The 21,319-nt window shown below is 38.4% G+C and overlaps 2 protein-coding genes across 2 annotated transcripts; both read right to left on the bottom strand.

The window, feature by feature from the left end:
* Positions 1-998: 998 nt before the first annotated feature.
* On the bottom strand, positions 999-3,906 carry LOC138196143 (parathymosin). Its single transcript, XM_069145922.1, has 5 exons — positions 3,716-3,906; positions 2,854-2,928; positions 2,310-2,370; positions 2,000-2,073; positions 999-1,882 (listed from the first exon to the last, which is right to left on the bottom strand). Exons 1-5 carry the CDS (start codon positions 3,764-3,766, stop codon positions 1,811-1,813), a joined length of 333 nt encoding a protein of 110 aa, XP_069002023.1. The 5' UTR covers positions 3,767-3,906; the 3' UTR covers positions 999-1,810.
* An 8,948-nt stretch (positions 3,907-12,854) lies between these two features.
* Positions 12,855-18,911, bottom strand: odad1 (outer dynein arm docking complex subunit 1). Its single transcript, XM_069152016.1, has 15 exons — positions 18,875-18,911; positions 18,244-18,343; positions 18,038-18,134; positions 17,762-17,951; positions 17,522-17,647; positions 17,252-17,365; positions 17,030-17,097; positions 16,770-16,957; positions 15,602-15,736; positions 15,163-15,245; positions 14,733-14,901; positions 14,210-14,373; positions 13,986-14,089; positions 13,790-13,880; positions 12,855-13,681 (listed from the first exon to the last, which is right to left on the bottom strand). The coding sequence occupies exons 2-15, from the start codon at positions 18,308-18,310 to the stop codon at positions 13,577-13,579; spliced, it is 1,701 nt and encodes a 566-aa protein (XP_069008117.1). The 5' UTR covers positions 18,311-18,343; positions 18,875-18,911; the 3' UTR covers positions 12,855-13,576.
* Between the last annotated feature and the right edge of the window lie 2,408 nt (positions 18,912-21,319).

A 21,319-nucleotide genomic window follows, 5' to 3' on the forward strand; every position in this document is an offset into this window, starting at 1 on the left:
AGAGAGAAGACTAATGTGAACTGTGGCTAACCCTGAAGGTGGACAACATTAACATAAAAAAAATGACTGGGCGTTCACTGAGCCAGCAGCAAGTGCTTACTGTCATCATAAAAGCGCATGCTTAAGGTAGTCGGCTTCTGCTCCACCGTGCTCGGCTCATCAACTCAGTATAGTGATGACATCACACTTGTTGGCCAAGTTCCTCACTGGAAGAATTAAGACTTCATCCCTTTTTCATCCGAAAGAAGCCATCTTCGTCATCAAAATGATACGCATAATTATTTTTTTAACATCTGCCGTGTCATGGCAAACAGTATGTTTTGTCAGTTCAGCCTCAACACAGGCACCAAGCCTGACTTCAGGGCTTAAACAAGAGGTGAACTTTAGTATATAAAGCCTTTTATTGTGATGGTTTCAGTGACTGAGCACCCTGATCTCCTGGTACCTCGGCAGAATGTCAATAATTGCCTGTTGAAGCCTCCTGGACTGACTGGATGCACACCACGCTGATGTTTCCCAGGAAACAGTAACTGTTCAGATCATGCTGTTGCAGCTTGCTTGAGAAGAAATAAAAACCCATTTTTGTGTTATATGGTATCACCTGTTGCTCAATATTAGCAGTGTTACTGTAAAAGCTACTTTTATTCAGGGTTCAGTTCAAACTAAAAGAATCATTTTGACATGTTTGACTCCTGTGTGGGTTTTTGACATTTTACCGCTGTAGCTCAGTTGTCCTCTGTTGACTTGGAAGTATTAAACTACACCACAAGGGGGAGCCAGGATACACAAGACAGCGATCCATTGATTCTGTGCACCCTTTTCCATTACTTAGTGAGTGATATTATTCCTGCTCCTTCCTGCATCTTAGCCAGCCATTTTCCATGTTAGGCAAAATTGGGTCAAGTGACATCATCCGCATATAAAACCATGGTTTAAAAAAAAAAAAAAGAAGCACTGATGAGCTAGTAACAGGTAACACACACACAGAACTGACATACTTAAGTAAAAAGACAATTTATTTGATAATCAGAATATACAAAGCAGTGGCTGAAGTAACCGAATGTCATTCTGGTCCTGAAAAAGGCAGTCTTGTACACAAAACTGGGCTACCCAACCATAACATAAAACTCATTGAAAATGTAAGAAAAACAAAAGTATAAATGGTACAAACTTGCGTGGAATGCATACCGAACAAATGACCAAAGCTTTAAGATTTAAGAGGGGGTTAATTAACATTGCAAAAGCATGCCTCCACAGAACAAGGTCAAACAATTTGTATCATGGAGGTGCAAGAGAGAGCCCCTTTATTCATTTGCACCATATGTTAACAGGGCAGCCAAGGATGAAGTAGCAGCTCAACACAAAAAAAATACACATTAACTAATAATGCTAACAAGTGTCCATTATCCCCTGCTTAAAACTTATCTTTGGTCCTTTAAATGTATCTGAGAGGTCAACATGAACTTTGGAGGTGAGCAGCTGCCTGTATGTAATGAATCATCTGGTCAGCACTGAAATAAGAGATTGTGCTTCTAACATACTGATATAGAACCTCAGGAAATGAAAAAACTGATCTCATGGTGTGGCCCAATTTGTACAAGTAGAAAAAAAGCTCATTTTAGAGACCAATAAATAACATTTCATTAAAAAAAAGGATGCAGGGCCACTATGTTTCAAGACTCCAGTGCAATGTGATAACATGGGAGCAAACAAAAAGAAATCTCTCAAAGGTACAGAAAGCACAAGCTCTACAACACGATGTTGACCAGGCTGTTTAGACAGTGCTCCAAACAAGTGGCAGGCCACAAACCTAAGCCTCCACTTCTGCCTCTTTAGAATCTCCATTTTCCTCCGTCTTCTGTTTCTTTGTCTCTGCCTTTTCCTAATAACAAAAGGGAAACATGTGATGCATTGGCAAAGACCAGATATCACCAGATTAGTCAACAAGCATTAAATGCAAGTGATGAAAATTGTACACTTGAGCCGGATGGCAACCCACCTCCTCTTCTTCTGCTGCACGCTTCACAGGCTGTGCATCAGTCTCCTCAGCAGGGGGCGCCTTCTCTGCCTTCTCTGTGAACAGTTTGTCAATTCAGAAATTACAGCTTTCACTTTCAGTGTTTAAGTTCATTTTTACCTCTACTGGGGACAACAGCACAACAGATTTTCAAATGCAAGGCCAAACAAGGGAACAATCATGAGACAAATCCGAGGAAACAAAGCAACCACTCTGTAGACATTAAAAAAAAAAAATGTTGCTTTTCAAGTCTATTTCAGCAAAACACAAATGCATTTTCATTTCAGCGTACCATCTCCATTCTTGTGTTCCTCTTTAGTTTCTTCCACTTTGTCAGTGTGATCAGCACCATTCTGCAAAGAAGGAAATGTCAATCTAGTTAGGCATGTCATGTCTGGGCTTTAATCATGTGCCAGATACTACATGATTATTGACTATATTTTTCTTTAAGAGAGGAAAAAAAAAAAAAAATCCCAAGCATATTTCAAATTATCCTCCCAGAGAGTTACATGTACAGACTCCTCCGGGGACACTTAAAAAAAAAGAAGAAAAAAAAAAAAAAAAAGACATGTGTATGGAGCTCGTATTACCTCCCCCAGAGGATTAGCTTACCAAGCTCTGGGAAATCACAGACTAAGAGAAACCAATGGAGACGTCCAAACGTTTGCTAGCTAACATCTGTGCCATTTCACAACCCAAACAAAGCACAGTGTTGGAGAGTAGCTGAACAGGAGAGAGAGGGGGAGAGAGGGGGGGGGGAGGAGGTGGAAGCGACACCTGCATGATGAGGGCGCTAAGACAAAAGGCCATGAGGCTGGTTCTCGTCTCCCACTCACTGTGCCATTAGCCGGTGCCTCCTCGTTGTCGGTCTTCTCCTCCTCCACTTCAACTTCTTTCTTCTCTTTCAGCTCCTACAAAATAAAAGCCTTTAATTAATGCGGAGTTCAAAGAGTTAAAAAAAAAAAAAAAAAAAAAAATTCAAGTGCCCCGCACGTTCTCACGACTGGGTTTTTTTTTTTTTTTTTTTTTAATTTAAAAAAAAACATTTGCAACAACGTTTGTAATTCAATGACGTCTCTGGAAAGGAATATTTTAAACGGTTAACGTTGACCGGTTTTTTTTTTTATTATTATTATTATTTTGTTTTTAATGCCGTGCTTTGCACATAGCGCAGTGTTAACGTGCGGTGGCTTCCCGCCCACAGCAGCAGCAGCTCCGCTTCACCAGCTGTACCGTTTGTGCCGCTTTGTCTGCTCAACAGCACATTTTTTAAAGAAAACCACATCGCAAACGCTTCAGTTTCCTGTCATAACTATAAAACTGTTGAGGCAAACAATTACAATTACCTCGCTTTTTTTGCGGGGGGGGGGGGGGAGAGGTGGAGAGAGAGGGGGTGGTGGTGGTGGTGTATATGACTTGTCGGCAAGTGACATTTTTTTTAGGACAAAAAGTCATTTTGGGTGATAACACATTTCCTCCGGTTAGTTACCGTTTGAACTTACGCGAAGTAACGTGAAGAGTAACGGTGGCTGCAACCGTCGAATACAAGTGTTTTACTCCGGCAAGCTAAACCAACCGTTAAAAAGAAATTCAGAAACAACTTAGAAAAGTTCCCAAAATCTTTTTATCACGACGGTTCAACGGAAGAAGAAAAAAAAAAGAGAGAGAAAAAAAAAAAAAGAGCTGAATGAAACTCACCTTGGCTGTAACCTCTGCAGATGCGGGTTTTTCAACAGCTGTGTCGGCCATTCTTAATGTTGTGAAATAATTTTGAAAATTATGTTCCTGTTCAGAAAAAAGATTTATATACGTTGTCTCTTCACCTCCGAGCGGTTAGTCCAGAGACGCTGAGAGCGAAATGATGTCTGCCTGTCTCCGCTTTTCTCTCGAGCTCGTTGAAAATCCACTCTCGTTGGATACAACAGCTCGAGCCCGCACCTAATTGGACAATCCCGGACGCCGGGGTATGCGATTGGAAGAATATTCTGTCAATCTCGACAAATCGTCCCGCCTCTCGGCTACCTCGTTGTTGATTGGTCCATTTTTTTTAAAGCGCTGCACTGATACCACAGTTCTTTTTTTTTTCTTCTACTATCCATCACTTTGCGTTTGTTATTCTAACTGAAAATGAACAATGGGTGTAAGTAGCCTAATGTTAAAGTTTATATGATAATCAGATTCTGCTGACGACTGATTAACGTTTTAAGGAAGTGAACTGTTCAAAGTTTACACCACACATATGTCTAAGGAAGCATCTTTTGTCTGAGCGCTCTTTCTCTGCAGAGATGGGGTGTCAAATTACATGCAAAAAGGAATAATGTGACGATGTGAAAAGCAGGCGGCCACACCTCCTTTCTATATTTAACACTTTTAACGAAGTGGGTTCCTGCTCAAGTGTCCTTGCATTTTCATTTTTACAAGACCCGATCAGTGTCACGGAAAACAGTGCAACTTGTCCATTAAATACACGTCTTAATTAATCCAAAGAGCAACATCATGCCTGCACAACCTAATAGGCACCCACTTTACAAATTCAAGGTTTAATGAATCTTTTTTTTTTTAATATATATTACAGTGACTCTATTATTTGTTGTCAATATTTATGACCAGATAATTGTAATTTATCCTTAGATAACTGCATTTCTATTATTCAAAGTGACAAAGTGAAATCGGTTTTAGTCTATACCTGATTTTTTTTTTTAAAAGGGGGATATAATTAATAAGCTTTGTGTTTTGTGTGTCAATCAGAGACATTAATGGTGTGTGATATGTGGTACAGTGAGTGTGAAAATCTTTACATCACTGTTAAGTGATATTCATTACACTGTCAGAGTTAATGCAGATTTCATATTTCCTGGGAAAGAGAGGAGCTGAACTAAATATATCTGAGGTGATTTGCCCAACCTCATAAAAGCTTCTGAAATATTACTGTAGTATTGTCTCTAATTGGCATTGATAAATTGCTAAAACCTGATTTTAATGTCACATTTCTTAGGGCACATTTGTCCCTGCTAGTTAAGAAACCACTGGTCTGCTATTTTTTCCTCTTCCTCAGAAGTTCATTGAGGTGAGCTTCGTCACTGCAGTCACTCATCCAACTGTTAAACCAAAGGAAGTGGCAACATTTAAACTTTATGGTCTCTGAACTTTGTGATTTAAGGCAGCATCTGCTCAGTGCCTCACTGTCAGTTACAAACAAAGCTGCATCTTTTTATTTCAGGTAAAATATCCACATTTTGTGCTATTACACTCTGACCTACATTTAGATTACCCAAGTTTAATTTTTTTTTAATTTCACCTTGAACAACGTTAACCACGTCTTTCATTGTTTCCGCCCACACACAGCTAGTCTATCATTTATTTTCATGTTGTATTTATTTGTATATATATATATATATATATATGATAGCTGTCAAAGCAACAGTGTTATTTTCACTAGTTTAACTCCATGCAAAAACATATTTGCATGCACTCCACACTCGCCATCATTTTTGTCAGGATTTCAAATATTTCTAGAAATTCTTATAAATATTTGTATCTAATACTTGTCCGGACTCACCCAAGCAGGACATCTCGACATAAGTATTTCTTCACCCTCTAATTTTAGGGCCTCCAAAAACCATAATCCTATGCAGCCTCGGTTATCGTCTCAGTTAGTGTCTCAGTTCTGCTGAAGAAGCCTCCAGGGCCTATGTTGTCATTCACCTCACATTCAGCTGCAATATAATTATGAAGAGTGTAATTACATACAGAGATCAAAGGGTTGTGTGTCAGTCTACAAACTGGTTACTTAGAGATTTATTTTCTTTTTCATTCAAGGGTTTATCACTCATGTTGAGTCTGTTGTTCTACCTGGTATATGGATGTTTTAAAATACAGTTGATTTATACTGTAAAAAACTAAAATGTACTTATAAACAATAAACAAAACATTAGACGACTGCCTCCTCAAAGCATTAGTGTTATGTGGTTTTTATTAGAAAACACCAATGAAGGACATTCATCATGTTATTGTGATCTGTCCTTTCATTAACGGAAATTAAGACTATAAGAATCCAGAGCAATGAAGCAGGCATCTCAATGTAATGGCCTCAATGTGTGCATAACCTACTGTAAATCCATAGCGGGAACAGTAAAGCAGGCTAAAAAGCAGCAGAAGGCATTACTCACTCTTTTTCTGTAACTGGAAAATGGGAGCAATCAGAGAGAGGGGGGAGTGTTTGTGAGATCATTTCCTGTCTTTTTTTTTTTCCTTATTTGCCTAACCCAACATGTTTCCATGTGCCACTAATCTGCTACAAAGGAAAAAAAAAAAAAAAAAAAATCCATCTATGGGCAGCCTGTTCATTCTTCAGGTAAAAGAAGCAACGAAACTGTAGCAGCAAATAGGGCAGTGAAACAAAAAAACTGTGTCTACCACACTTTCCAGATGTAGGAACAGGAAAACTTTTTCTGGTAATGAAAATTGAGTCCACAGAAAGTTATACTGTATAAAAGAAAAGCTTTGCTGTGTTCACAGTGACTCATGTTTGAAAAGAAATGAAATATTTTGCTGCAGTTCCCCTATGCACGAGGAAGCATTTCTTTGAGTGTTAAGCTGTTACCTGCTGGAGTCTAAAAAAAAAAAAAAAAATCTAAAAGATGCAAAGTACATAATGTTCATTTCAGCTTTATTTCTTGAAGACAAACGACTGACCTGACTTGTGGAATGTCAACGCTGGAGGGAAGAGCAAATTGGGGCCCATCAAAGAGCACAGGTCAGGATTAGTCGGGGGAAGGGTCCCATAATTGGAGGAATTGGTGGTGGCAAACTGAGCTCTTTTGTTTTGAACAGCATGTGTCCTGCATGGTCGGGCTGCCTTCTTCTGGTTTTCAGGCAGGTCCTGCAGTGTACAGGGACAACATAAAGTTGACTTCTCACTGGGACTCTTGACTCAAATACACAGTGAAGGGGAAAGAGTGCTTACAGATCAATTAACGCAATTAAAGACAGTCATTATTGACAATACTGGCAACATATACACTAATGGTGCTGTTGCAAGGTCACGATATATTTTCATATTTTCCCATCAAAACTTTAGACGATTTTCTAAAATATCTATGACTCACAGTCGTAGTACTGTAATCTGTATCTAACATAGTAAGAATTAATTTCAACATATCTATAGATAATAAAACAAAATTGAATTTCTATTAATATTGTTTCATACGTAAAATATTCTTTAGTCTTGAAGGATCTTCATTTTACTTCATTAACTTGGAGGAAAAAATAGACTGCACTCCTATCAATTAAATAATTGTCATAGTATAAACAGTCTACATTATGACTTGTTCACAAGTAAAACATTCAAAAATGTAATTCATTAATTGTACAAACAATAGCAGTACATTGATGCCCAATGTTGCATCTAACACCATTAAAATCAGAGGTTAATAAATAAAAAAAAAATTAAAAAAAAGACATCAGATTGTTTGCAGTATAAAACAATAAAATGAAAAGCTGTATGTGATTCAGAAACACACATAATGCAGGCCAAAGCTCATCAGTGGCATGATGCCAAGTGATCCTGAAATCCAGTGACTCTGGGTGTTATTGAAGCTGTTGTGGTTTGACATGTCTCCTCAGTGTTGCAAGGATTAGTCTGGAGGTGCTTTGAGGATTTAGAAAATGTCAGTACGAGTGTCTCCCAATGCTGCGAGGCTTTCGGTCTCTGTACAGTTGGATGTGAAGCAGTATCTGTCAACTATTTTCCAGTTCAAAATAAATGAGGATGAATGAATGTCTCGTCTCTGTTTGTCATAATAATGGGCAGTATATAAAGGTGTAGTATTGTTCTGTTATCACTTAGACTATAAGCATGACTGCTACTGACCTTGATATCTGGTATAAAGGTGTGATGTAAATGCAAGGAGCATTACCTTCTCCTAAACTGAGGCTAATTGCTCTCTTATGCTGTGGAGTAGTTCAGATATTTCAGGGTCTCATTATTAATGAATGAAGGTAGAAAAGTCTTTGAGATAAATGACTGAAAAATGCATCAACTGTAAATGTACTGGGTGATTGTGCTGAAGAGAGAGCTAAACAATTAAATATGATAAATATTTAGTAAATAAAAGCAGCTGAAATGATATAAAACCAAGTCTCTGCACAGGTTCCCTTTGGATCGCATGTGGTGTACAGCTGATTGGGAAAAAAAACAGACCCAGAATATGCCACAGGGATTATATTTCTCAGGTGGCATGGGAATGGTTGGTGGAGGTGCTGGAAGAAGCTGATGGGGAAAAAGCACACCTAGGGTAGTCTAATGGCCATGATGACACAGGGACAGTGACTCCTAAAAACTGCTAGAGAATCAATAAGTAGATGAATAAATGGGTAGATATTACATGTAAATGTATTGTGTATTATCATGACAGAGGCCGTGACACTGTTCATTCCATGCCGGACAGATAAGTAGTTTATCAGTGTAAGGTTTAACTGTCTGTGCTCTATCTGTGTTTGCTATGATGTTCAAGCTGCTTTCTTTTCAAATTAATGATCACTAATTTAACACAAAAGACATTTCCAACAAATTCGCATTTCAGTGAAGCAGCAGGACATGTTGGTACATCTTCTTACATAACAGTATAGCTTGAACAAGCACATTAATAAATAGTTGGAACACAGCTGTCAGTGATGAAGTGGATGTACGACATTAATATATAGTCTGTTATGGTATTAGAAACATAAAACACCAATGGTGGTGTAGTTCATGTTGAAATAAATTAGAACACTGTAAGACTACAAATAATCTCAAGATCTGTTTAAAGATGTTTTGTTTTTGTTTTTGTTTTAGATTTAATACCTATCAAAAAGAGGTTTCCTCCAAACTACTACACCACTTGATTTTAACTTGGGCTCTGCTACCTTTTTTTTTTTTTTAAATTTCACCTCTTAGCTCCACCCCTGCAACTGTCTTGCCAGAGAAAAGTGGAAATTTCCAGTAATTCCTACTGCTCTGCAAGAAACGCCCCTCCTCCTTCTAGTTTCCCGCCTTCCTCTCTACCTGCTCTCTCCTGCTACATACTGGCCTGAAGACCTCATGGCCATGTTGCTCAACCATGTGGTGCCCAGCAGTTTTCACTTTGTAAAATGAAAAGCATGACTATCTCTCACCAAGACAAAACACAACCTCTTCTTACATTTCCTGCACAATCATTGGACTATACATTTCTGCATGATATCATGATAGTTTTGCTTCTCTTACTGAAGATTAGAGTGCTTCGTCTTCCTTTTTTGTGCCATATTAGCAATAAAAATTTTTTTTTTTTTTTTTTTAAAAGGGGTCATATTACACTAATCTTTCTGTGAGCATGCCCCGCTGTTTCTTTGTTTACTATTTTGAAAATACAAACTATCTTTTTCCCTTTTAAATAAATATTAAGGGTTAAGCTTGTTCAACTATTACATTAGCTCTTGAATTATGAACAAGGGTTGATTTGGGATCACAGAGCAGATGGTAGATTTGCATTTCTATTTCTCTGGCTGATCAGATATTCTAGGGTCTGGTTTGTTTCAGAGTTATCACGTGATCCAAACCTCAACTGACACATTCAAGATTAAAAAAATATGACAAGCACTTTGGTGATTATACAGAGGGCTTTGGTGTGGCTTAAACGTGGAAAACAATATGACTGTTAACGTGTTTAGAGCGGAGGGGATCCAGGCTATCTCCACGCTACATCTGTGGTTTTATGACTTCCTCTTATTTCCAAACCATAGTATAACTATTGACACATGAGCAGTGATGATGTTTGATACAAACTTAAAAAAAAAAAAAAAAAAAAAAACAGTAAATAAAGCCACGGGACAGCTGGAGTAAAGAAGTTTGAGTGTGTTGATGGCATGAGGCACACTGACCTTAGACCCATTGTGAAGCACCAACAAAGAGCCATCTGCACAGCAACCAAAGCTGAGATCAGGGACTCACCGAACACGGGGGACTATGGAGGGGGGGGGGGGGGGGGGGGGGGGGGACCTGGAGAGTGTAAAAAACAAAACAAATCAGTGATGAAGAAAAAAAAAATAAAGCTGGATAATTTCTAAAACATCAAAACAGTCAGTGAAGTGTAACATCTCAGAGGTTTGTGCAAAGGGAATACAAGAAGCTGCACAACATAGCAGCTCAGAGTGAACACTGCTCCCTCCACTACTGGTAAAGTGGAAGACTAGAGCTGCAGGCCTAATCACTCAAGAGCACATTTCCTGCCTCCTGCATGATGAGATGAAGTCAACTGAAACTGTTGAAGGCTAATATTTAACCCAAACCTGGATCTCAACTTTGGCGGGTATTCATTTCACCAGCAGAATGACAGGTTTTGTCAGCATTGATCTGACTTATTATGGCATATCCGTGAATATGTTGGATGCAAGTAAGTTTTCACAGTGTAGCAGACATGTAGTTTCCCTTTTCACGTGCAGTAGGGTACATTTCAAAATGGTGATAACAAAGACAAAATGGTGTCAGGGACATCTGTAAAAATCACAAATGTTTCACAGGTGAGACATGAGAGTCAGGATTGCTTAGCAACAGCAGTAAAAAAAAAAAAAAAAAAAAAAAAAAAAAAAAAAAAAAAATTCTTGCAGCCTGTGTGTGTGTGTGTGTGTGTGTGTGTGTGTGTGTGTGTGTGTGTGTGTGTGTTATCAGAGAAACCTTGTCATGCTGCCACCCAGTGGTGGACTGCTACCACACGCTGGGGGGGGGGGGGGGGGGGTGCAATGGCACTGCAAATGATCAAAGGCTCACCTCTTAAGCGTTTATGTGCAGCAAAATGAAACGACTGCAATCATTTACAAAGTGAGAACCTGAATGGAGGACTGCATTTCATTGTGTTATCCGCTTTGCCTCCTCTACACTGTCCGAAAATATGTTCGGTAATTTGATTGGCTGGGATATTCTCCAGCGCTCGTGGCGGGTGGTTGCCCAGCAACACTCATGGGCGGGAGGGAGGGAGGGTGTGAGTGTTGGGGGAGGTGGGGCGTTTTTCAAAGGGGGGGGGGAGGGAGGAGGGAGCCTTGTGGGTGCAGGCAGACAGACTGGGGAAATACCTGGCAAAGTTCCCAAATAAACAAACAAGAGAGACGGAGGACAGAGAGGAGACACGGGACAGGGGTATTTTCTGTGTCCAGATAACAGTCATGTCAGAGATAAAGGGAACAAGGCAGTTTACTGTTGACATAGTTTGTTCCCCAAGCAGAGCAAGACTGGGGACAGGAAGTAAAAAGTATTTTGCACAAAACATTGCATCTAGCGAGATAAAAAGTTGATAAGAAGTACAAAGAGTAAAGTACCAATAGTAAACTGGTAGTTGCTTTAAAAAAACAAAAACAAACATGAAACAGACTGGGTGGAGCTGAGAGAAACACAATGAGTGGCAGGACAGGATGTAGTTGATAACTGTTGGAAGAGGCACAGATGAATGGGCCGCAGACAAACTTGGAGTTACCAGGAGTTTGGAGAAGAACTACCTGTTTATGCATGTTCTTGTTTGCATGGTTGAGTGTGTGTTTCTAGGAAATGTCTGTATTTAATTAGGATGAGTTGAACTTTAAATTAAACAATGTCACCAGCCTGCAGTGGTGCACATGGGCGGATGAAATGAAGGACTAAAATGACAAGAGAGATGAAGTGCAAAGACGGTGCACTACAATACTGGAAGACTGTTAAGCTAAAGGAGGAGAAAAGGGAGGAAAATGTGCTCATAAGGAGAGGAGGGGTAAAAAAGAGGGGCTGGCTGCTGCTGGTAGATCCAGCCTGCAGAAGGAGGTTGGCTTTGGAAATGGCTGATGCAGGCGGTCTCAACAGGCAATGAGGACTTTATGTCAGGAGCAGGAAATGAGGTTTCTGTTGTGACTAAAAGGAAGGTTTCTATGGCAATGCAGAGAGCCGTGTGCACAGAGAATTTGTTGGGAGTGGTGGGGGCTAAGTGAGAGTTGAATTTCAAAGAAAGCAGCCTCTCCTCCATCTCATCTCCCACCAGCACCACCCTTCTGCTTTGCCACAGCGCCCTTTTATCTCTGATAATCTGTTTTCATAGCCACACAGGGGGATAATCTTGAGCAAACCAAGTCACTGGTGGATCAGTCATAAATGTTTACAGAGTAGCAGTTTCACTTCTGAAAATTGCTGCTGTCAAAACCTCACTGTAAAAAAGCAACCTTTAACAGACAAGCTAATTAAAACCACTGAACTCAAGATGATCAACATATTGACCTAAATGTGTCTCTTACTTGTTTAGAAAGGGTACACTTCTGTCAAATTACCCCCTTCCCTTTGTCTAGCCTATAATAACAAAAAAACAAGTATGATGACATCACTGTGACCTTTGAAACCTAAATATAGTAAGAAGCTTTGTTAATTGTTCCACTGAGCTGTTGGTAAAAATATGTTTCTTAAAATAAGTTCCCCATCCTGATTTAATTTTTTGTACTATCTATACAAATGGGTAGCAGACTGCAGAAACAAGAACTCAAGTTAACTGGTTGTGAGGTACATGAACAAATAACTTTAATGATAATTTGCATGCGATATATTCCCCCCACCCCACCCCCGCAAAAACATATTCAATAACCTGGTTAGAATGTCTTTTTTTTTTTTTTTTTTTTTTCATCAAATGACCTCTACACATAAAAATATAAACAATTTTCATTTCAAAAGTTTTACGACCGGAGACAAGATGTCTCTGACCTCACTGCAAGTTCAGTCCTCAATTTTCCACATCACACTTGTGTAAGCTGCTAGTTGTAATCACCAGTTTTGATGTCACCTAAAATTCTAAGATTTTAGGTGTGTGCAGAAAAACTTTACGCCTTCAGCAGCATGAATTTGAAAAATTGCCTTCTAGTGTCTAATCACACATTTTTCTGCACATTGAAGCATCCGAGAGAAATACAACTGACCAAAACCTAATTTAGTGGAGGGGAACTTTAAATAATGACAGTGATTTTATGAAAGAAGTCTGGATAACTGAGTGCGATTCACCAAAATACCTCTGTAAATAATCATTATTATTCCACAAACAGAAACATGTTAAAAAAAAAACCAGTGTGCACACTGAAACCCTAAAAGCTCCTCACTTCCTTTTTGGGAAAAAAATCAATGTCTCAGCATGCCAATTAAAATTACAAAAGGTTCTGCTGCCCCCAACCTTTATATTTGAGCATAGCAGCGAGCACCATGTACTGAAGCTCTGCCAGTGAGGGAGAATTGTACTGGGACCAGACGGTATTCAAAGCCAGATGGCAGGTCACACATCAAAAGGACAGCTGGTTACCAGAGTCTTAATAGCTCCAAACCTAATTAGTCCCAACTAAACAAATCACACCAGGCCATGCCAATGATTCTTCATAAAAGGTGACATATGTATAACATAATTAAGCTTTAAATGCTTACATATGCAAGCTGCAACAGTCGAGTTGATTCCATCAGCGGTCATGGCCTCCACTGATCTTTATTACAGTACATAACGAGGGTCCCATTTTTAATATGTGCATATTAAAAACACTGATCAGGTCAATGTGTCAGATTAGTGCGTCTTCCAGGGAGCGCCGTCTGCCATTGAACTGCTGGCTGATCTTTGAGGCTTTTGTTGCTGCCTGTTGTGCAGAACTCTCTTTCTGCAGGACCTACAATCATATCCAGAGAGTCAGATCAACAAAATAGAAAAAAATGATCAGCACATAAACAATGAAAAATCACTTTAGGGGAGAACTGAATCTGTTTATTGCACTGACCCCCTTCATGATTCTTTTGCGAAGTTCCCCCTGTGAAAGTGGCCGTTGTTCCTCATCCGTAACTGGAGACTCCTCAGCATCATACTCCAAACTGATGAGTCCAACCCAACACAGACATCAACCTTGTGCGCTTAAAGGCATGCACAGCTTTTATTACAAACAAGTAGATTTCAGAATTGACAGATAAAAACCTGACCTGTTGACTGCAGGTTGGATATTGATATTCTGCTGAAGTAGCTCCGGATTCTGACCCAAAAGGAATTTGGCCAAGTCTTTTGGATTGTAGTCCCTTTCCAGATCCTGTAAGAGTTAAAAGTATATAAACACATAATAGCCTACTAAAGGGCACAAATGGAAGAAAACACATATCAGGAATATTTGGAAAGCAAAAGTCCGATGAATCACAAGTTGATAGATTACTTTAGAATTGAGGAAAGCCTGTATAGTGAGCAGCTCATTGGTCTTCTGTTCCACCAGACCCAGGTAGGACATTATGTTGTTCTCGGTGATCCCTGTAGAGGAGCCCAGCATGTCCTCTATCACTGACCGGTCACACTCCGTTATAGAGAAGATACTGTTTACTCCTGTGAAATGAAGAAAACCAAGAGTCGGATTACCTATTGTCCGTGTTTTCAAACTGTTGTTTGCGGATCTGTCATTTTCTTCTCTTCGAAAAAAAAATGTCTTTCTTGTTACTAATGTATTTCAAATTATACCCATGTAAATATGCCTTCATTATATACTACTGCTCATTCTTCATATGGGTTGAATATGTATACAATTCAACCCAGCCTGTAGACTTCACATTTTTACCTTCTGTGCTGAAAGACTACAGGTTATGCTATCAATGTAACGGAATTATTTTTTTTGAACTATACTAATCGCACACTTGATTGAACAGTAATTGGAAATTGTAGATCTTTAAAATAAATAATTGCTAAACCTTTTTTAATCTCATCCAGGATTTTGTTTATGATGTTGGCTTGGTTTTCATAATCCTCTCCTTGAGATTCAGTTTCCTTTTGCTGCTCTTCAATGTCTCTCAGCAAAGAGCGATGATCTTGCTCCAGTTGCACACCTTTAAGTCGAAACTGCTCCATCTCTTCTTGGATCTACAGAATTACACATAAAGATAATAAATAAACAGATAAACATACAAAAAAGGACATAAACTGACAATCCTTCTCCTCACTTTGCTTTCCCTCTGCCAACTGCTCCCAAAATGCCTTCTTTCCTTTAATTTAATTCATTAAAGGAAGCCTGGCCTGTTAGTGAATTGTGACTAGTGTGACCAAGGCAATCAGATGATTACACTGGGTAGGAGTATGATAAAAAAAAAAAAAAAAGTTAAAGTGAAGTAAAAACAAACTCACCTGGGTAATTTGATCCCTTAGTGCCTCAGCCTCATTGTTTTGCTCATTAACAAAATTAAAGAGTGCAAAGTTCCGGTCTTCAGCTACAGAATGAAACAGCAAAAAAAAAAAGAAGCAGTGAGATATATTTAAATCTTCAACACCTTATCTTCTTAACTGGAACTGATTCTCCTCATTATTATCATAATAGAACCCTGAATGTATTCAGTTTTAGTGCTTCTTAATGTAGACAAATATAAACAAAAGTAAAATGACTGCTATGAGTTTTTTGAACATATCAAATAAAAGAAATGGCTGTAATTGTCTAAAAATAAAATAAAAAAATATATATAAATAAGAGTTATTGTGTTAACACATACTAAAACCAATCCTGTCATAAACTGAGAAATGAAAAAAAAGTTCCAGATAAAAGAAGTCAGGTTGTGTTGGGAGGAATTACCCTGGATGAACCTGGTGACCAGCAGGTCCAGGTTGTGATCCCCTGTCACAGTCTGAATCCTCTCAAACACCTCTTCTAGAGCGTCCAGCGACGCTTCTCCTGAATCCAGCTTCTTCTGCTCCTTCAGCTCGGACACTGGGCAGAAACAAAACCCATCACAATCGTGTCAGTATGAACAAAACTGTATAACAGTCACCTCCATCGTCAGGTCATTGAAAGCTGCTGCTCCAACTGCTGTTATCGTTTTCATGTGTGTCATTTGCATGTTCCTTTTTAGTCTGACTGCTCACAAACTTAAATCCATAACAACAAATCTGTATAAGAGTCTTTTTACGTAGATTTTTCCTTTTGCAGTACTGCAAATTTGTAGTTTCTATTACAGCGTTGAAGGACACACTGGCAGCACTGACTGTACTTTCACACTTAGGTTGGTTTCTAAGCCAATGACAATGTTAACAATTTTCTGTGATGGTTTTATTGATTTAATTAGTAGTTATACAACATTGCCTTAAGCTTCTGTCTGACTGTTTTCTTCTGTAAAATCCTAAATAATTGTTAGCTGGCCTGGTCAGTTGTGAAGTTGTGCTGTGTTAGGTCAGCTATGATTTGACTATCTTTTTGCCTTTAGTTGCTGCAGCATTGTGCACTTTTTAATTATCAGGTCATTAATGTGCTGTAAGGCAGAAATTGAAGAATATATACCAGTTGGTGTAATTAGTGTTCATCCGAGTTTTTCTAAGGGTAAACCTAATCCTAGAACAGACACTGCGAGAATTGTATGTTTGCCAATATACAGTTCACCAAGGACAATATATTCAGAAGATGTTTTTCTAAATATTCACAATGGAATGACATCTGTACTTTTGTTTTTGCTCGGTGTCCAGTTAGGAAGAAGGAAATACCCCCTTAACTCAAAACGGCAGGATGCCAAACTTTGTCCAATTCATTTTCTTGAGACATATGAGCTACATGTAGACTGGATAGGAAGTGCTCAAGAGACACACATGTTCAGTGCTGTTGGAGTCAGCGCCTGAGCACTTGTAAAGCATAACATGTAAATAATGATTAAATCATCATCACTGATAGTACTGAAAACATCTTTGTCATTATGTGATTATTCATACTCCAAAACAGTAATATCAGCTCCTATACAATGGCTGCCTCTTACGTTGTCTGGGTTCCATCTCGTGGACGTTGTCCTGCCCGCTCCTCTCGTTGCACTTAGTGTTCATGAACTCTTTGAGGATACACTCATGTGCAATAACCCTTTCCAGTTCCTTCATCTCCGCGTTGTACTGGGCCAGGTCCTTCACTGCCTTCTCCCTCATCATCATCATCTTAGACTGAGCCTCCACCCTAATGAACAGATTACAAATATAAGATGCATATCACACATGTTCCACGTTACACAACTCTTTCAAACCTCACCTTGCATCGTAAGCAGCAGTGGAAATGCTGATAACTTCCCCTATCTTCTTACGGCCTTCCTGTAGTTCCTGCAACACAGGTGTTGGTGCAGACACTTCTTTTTAAATGACAAGTGCTATTCAAGTGTAAAATCTGAATAAATAACAGGCGGGCTACATAATAAGAAAGCGAATCAGAAAAGCTAAACTTTGTCTCTTAATCATCTATGATGTGACCTCTGACCTTGTTCAGCCTGTTGTGTAGTTGCTGAAAACAAACACGCTCAATTTGAAGAGTCTGTAACTCCTCTCTCAGGTGGCTGTTTTTAGTCAACTGCTCGTTGAAGCGAGTCGAGGCCTAAACATGAAACAATGATAATAAAATGTAATATAAAGAGAAGACAGGTACTTTTAAAATAATGTACTATTGATTGACAAACAATATGACAGTAACAAAATATTTAGAGATCCTCTGTTGTCTGGGTATTTTGTTGTAATGACTTTCATGACTCACTTTGTCCAGTTTGTATTCCAAAGTGCGTATTGCCTTCTGAGTCTGCCACACCTCAGACTTTTGTGTGTCATTAATACTGACAAATCCTTTTCTCAGCTCTGCCAGCTTTGCTTCCATGCTGGAGATCTGCCCACATCACAGATGCGTAACATAAAAACATAGAAAATGGTTTGTGTGACCAACTTTAAATGTGAAATGAAACGAGAATGTATTATATAGGCTTAAAAGGACTTATTGAACCTTATTCTGTAGCTCTCGTTGACATTGCTTCTCACTTTGCAGCTCCTCCTCCAGTATGTCTCTCTGCTCGAGTAGAACCTGAAGACTCTGAGTGTCCTCACTGTCCTGAAGCTGGCGGGACAAGCTCTTACATGCACTGAGGTTTCGATGGAGCTCCTCCTGCTCTTTCAGCAGCTTCTCTATCTCCTCCCTTCATCCACATCACACACACAGAGTTAATCAGATTAATTGAACACACACACTGTTGAATGTGTTATAGGTGCAGCGCTTTTTCACTGTTGTTTGCGGATCTGCTCCCGGGCCTGGATTTTGTAGGCCTGCTGATCTCCTTCCATGATCCTGAACTGTCTCTGAAGTTTGGCCATCTCAGATTCTGCTTAAACAATATATGTATGTTATAGCTGTTTCAATCATGTAACTGGCAAAATAACTGTACTGAGAGAGCATCGACATCAAATAGTTAACAGAGAAACATTACCTACCAGTACCATCAATGTCTATCTCACTATTGTCTGTGCGTGCACTCGTGGACGTTCTTCCTTGAGGCATGGTTACAACGGGTTTCACAGGATCAAAGTGTTTCTGTGTACAGAAAATAGTGGACTTTTATCAAATATCATTCCGCTGACCATTAAGTTAATTAAAACAGCTAGTTTCATATTACATTTTTGAAACTAGAGTGAAAACCCAAAATTCAACCAAACAATTTAAAATTACATTGGTTCACGTGACAAAAAGCTACATAGATTTGTCTTTTCATCCTTAAAATTTACTTGAAAAATATACAAAAATACAGTTTTGATTTGAGATTGTTGCATTTGTTTTATAATACATCCTATAAAACAGCAAAGTATGCCCCCATTTGTTTTTAAACCTGTGTATGTTATTACTCAAACTTTGATATTATAAATCTAGCTTTAAGATCATGTCACAAATACAAAAAATAAAAAAAATCCTACCAGCATTACCATATGCTAAAACACAAATTCACCCATATTTCATGACATCTGTTATGAAAAACTTGAAATATTTAGTTTGGTTATTGGTTAGCTAACCTATGAAGGGTATGTCAAAAATAGTCTTTTTCCATTTAGAACAAGGAAATGATCTCACCAGCTGTTAAGTTTGAAGAGTAAAAAAACAATAACCTCTTTCAGGACAGAGAGCAGCCAGCAGCCTCCTGAGTTGTTAGTAACCGTTGCTAAGTAAGGGGACAAGTAGTCCCTGCGCGTGGCCTTTCAGGCAGCAGGCTGCGGGACTCCATTGTATCCAATATCAAATAGGACGTAATAATGCAAGCAAATTATGGACAAAAATAAAATCAATGTGGAAATAATTTAATTCAATGAATGTTATTTAAACTTTCTTATACCAACTATTCTGAGTTCGATAGGTACCACTTTAAATGGGAAAATGTTGAAAAAGTAGCGAATCCCCTTCATAGGTTTAACAAGGAGGAGGACCCGAAGGCATAATATAACAGGTGGAAACAGAAGACGAGCCAGGCATAACAGACTCTAAGTAACAAATGAAAACTCAAGTGGCCGCCTAAAAGCCTAAATAAATAAATTTAAAAACAAAAAAGAAGGCAATCATAAGAAAGTAGGCAACTCAATGGGAACTCATAAGGAAGAACAAACAAATTAAAGACACTGTGGAGGAGATGAATAAAGGTGGAACAAATCAAGGTGAAGCAGGCAATCACAATGGGAGGAACACAATTTACGATTTACATTTACACATATACGCTACTATAGCTATTAATTAACTAATTTAATTTAACTCAAAGGTATTTTTCACATAAGCAACTGTAGGTGATAGCCTACATTGTAAGCATAGTAGTTCATATCTACATTCTTTTGACAGCTAGTGGCTTGGTATTAATAATACCAAAATAAACATACCTGTTGTACCCTATATTGTGGTGAGATTAGGCAACCAGCTGTAGGAATCATTACTTCAAGATCCTGAAATGTCTATCCACAGTGACCTGGACCTTGTTAAAGCGCGTGTTTGTTAGTGCTGCGTTGTGTTTAGTGAAGAGTCTGGAGGCTGTTTCTACACATTACAAAGTTTCAATCACCTTTTCATAGTTGCCACAGTGCTTACATGTCCAGTGTCCAGTTTCCAGCAAAAAAAAATCAAAACAATTATAACACACATACCAACCCACAGTGTCAAAAACCTTGTCTTTCCGGGTCAAAAACATGACATTTGTGGTCTTCCTATACCTGAGGTTTAGATATTAGTACAGCGGCACCAAGTGTACACACAGTGAATAACAATTAAATTCTGGTTGTTCTAGCAACGCATTTGACTCCTACACCAGCAGTTGAAATTAGCCCCATCTTTACCAGCTAAGTGATGCAACCAGAGTAAATACAAGTTTTAACACTTCTGGGAGGGTTGTGAGAGATCCAGGGGAAAACAAGGAATCAAACTCAAGGGACACAATGCTTTAGGGTTTTTGGTGTCTGTGGAAGAAAAAAATATTTCATTTAAGCACTAAAAACAGAATCAAACATGTCATTATAAACTATGCAATAACTGAATTTAATCAGATAGTGAATTAATATCCAATGCAACGCACATAATGCAGGAGTCAGAAAGAATGAAAAAAAACAAAAAAAAGGCAAGAGGGCAGAATATATAGCCTCTTCAGTAGATTGATTGTTGGCTTGATTGCTTGATTGATTGATGGATTGATTGATTGATTGATTGATTGCAGCTGAGATGGGATGTTCCTTTCAGGTGTGTTTGATTTCTCCTCCACCTGGAAAGCAGTCAGGTGACTTAATGGTGGGGGCTTGTGACACAAATATGCATACATTATTGTGAAGGAGACCCTTATGTATGACCAGTAAGTTTGTTTTTGGTTACTTTGAGGGTGTTATGATGCCTATGCACCTTAACTGAAGTAGCATATTGAATGTATGTCTTGTATGTTTTAGTATTTCTACACAATTTATACTCGAGTCAAAAATCGGAGTACTTCCTCCACCACTGCTCCTCAGTATATAGCTTCACTTAGAGCAAAAAAAAAAATTAAAAAAAAAATCTGTTTACATATTTAGACATCATAATGATCAATAATCAACAATTATGTTACATGGTCCATTTTACTTGTATAAAGAGTATCTTTATATGTCATACTTTAAGCATCCTTTTTTTGCGGTAAACTTTCCTTTGCTTGAAATTTTTGAAGTTCTATGCTTTAATATTGCTTTTAATATCCTTATTTTACAGTATTTCTTTCCCCCACTAATGGAATTTCTAAAGATAAATAAAAAAATCTGTGACTTGCTTCCACAGACGCTAGGAGCAAATACAAGAAAAAAATAAATAAATCTTACAGTATTTTTAATTGCATCATTTGTCAATTAGTTAATGTAGTTAACAATACTAATACAACTAATACAAGAAAGACAATTTTACAGTATATTGTAGACTATTACACACAAACATTCCTTGTTATTATGCAAAGATGCACATGGGTGCATTTTTTTACTTTATGATCATTACACTGTGTCCACAAAGTTACATTGTAGGAGTCCCTGT

The sequence above is a fragment of the Embiotoca jacksoni genome, unplaced genomic scaffold (assembly GCF_022577435.1).
Source record: "Embiotoca jacksoni isolate LCO1_2020_lvr unplaced genomic scaffold, fEmbJac1.0.p SCAF_1, whole genome shotgun sequence".
Classification (NCBI taxonomy): domain Eukaryota; kingdom Metazoa; phylum Chordata; class Actinopteri; family Embiotocidae; genus Embiotoca; species Embiotoca jacksoni.

Bases quoted from the DNA above. Each gene is read 5' to 3' on its own strand.
- LOC138196143 (XM_069145922.1), bottom strand. From the start codon at position 3,766: ATGGCCGACACAGCTGTTGAAAAACCCGCATCTGCAGAGGTTACAGCC. The intron at 2,929-3,715 runs GTGAGTTTCATT...TTTATTTTGTAG, and splicing joins CTGCAGAGGTTACAGCCAAG to GAGCTGAAAGAGAAGAAAGA. The intron at 1,883-1,999 runs GTGGGTTGCCAT...TTTTGTTATTAG, and splicing joins GTGCAGCAGAAGAAGAGGAG to GAAAAGGCAGAGACAAAGAA.
- odad1 (XM_069152016.1), bottom strand. From the start codon at position 18,310: ATGCCTCAAGGAAGAACGTCCACGAGTGCACGCACAGACAATAGTGAG. The intron at 14,902-15,162 runs GTGAGTTTGTTT...GTAATTCTGTAG, and splicing joins TAAGGGATCAAATTACCCAG to ATCCAAGAAGAGATGGAGCA. The intron at 14,090-14,209 runs GTAATCTATCAA...TAACTCTTACAG, and splicing joins AGGCTTTCCTCAATTCTAAA to GATCTGGAAAGGGACTACAA.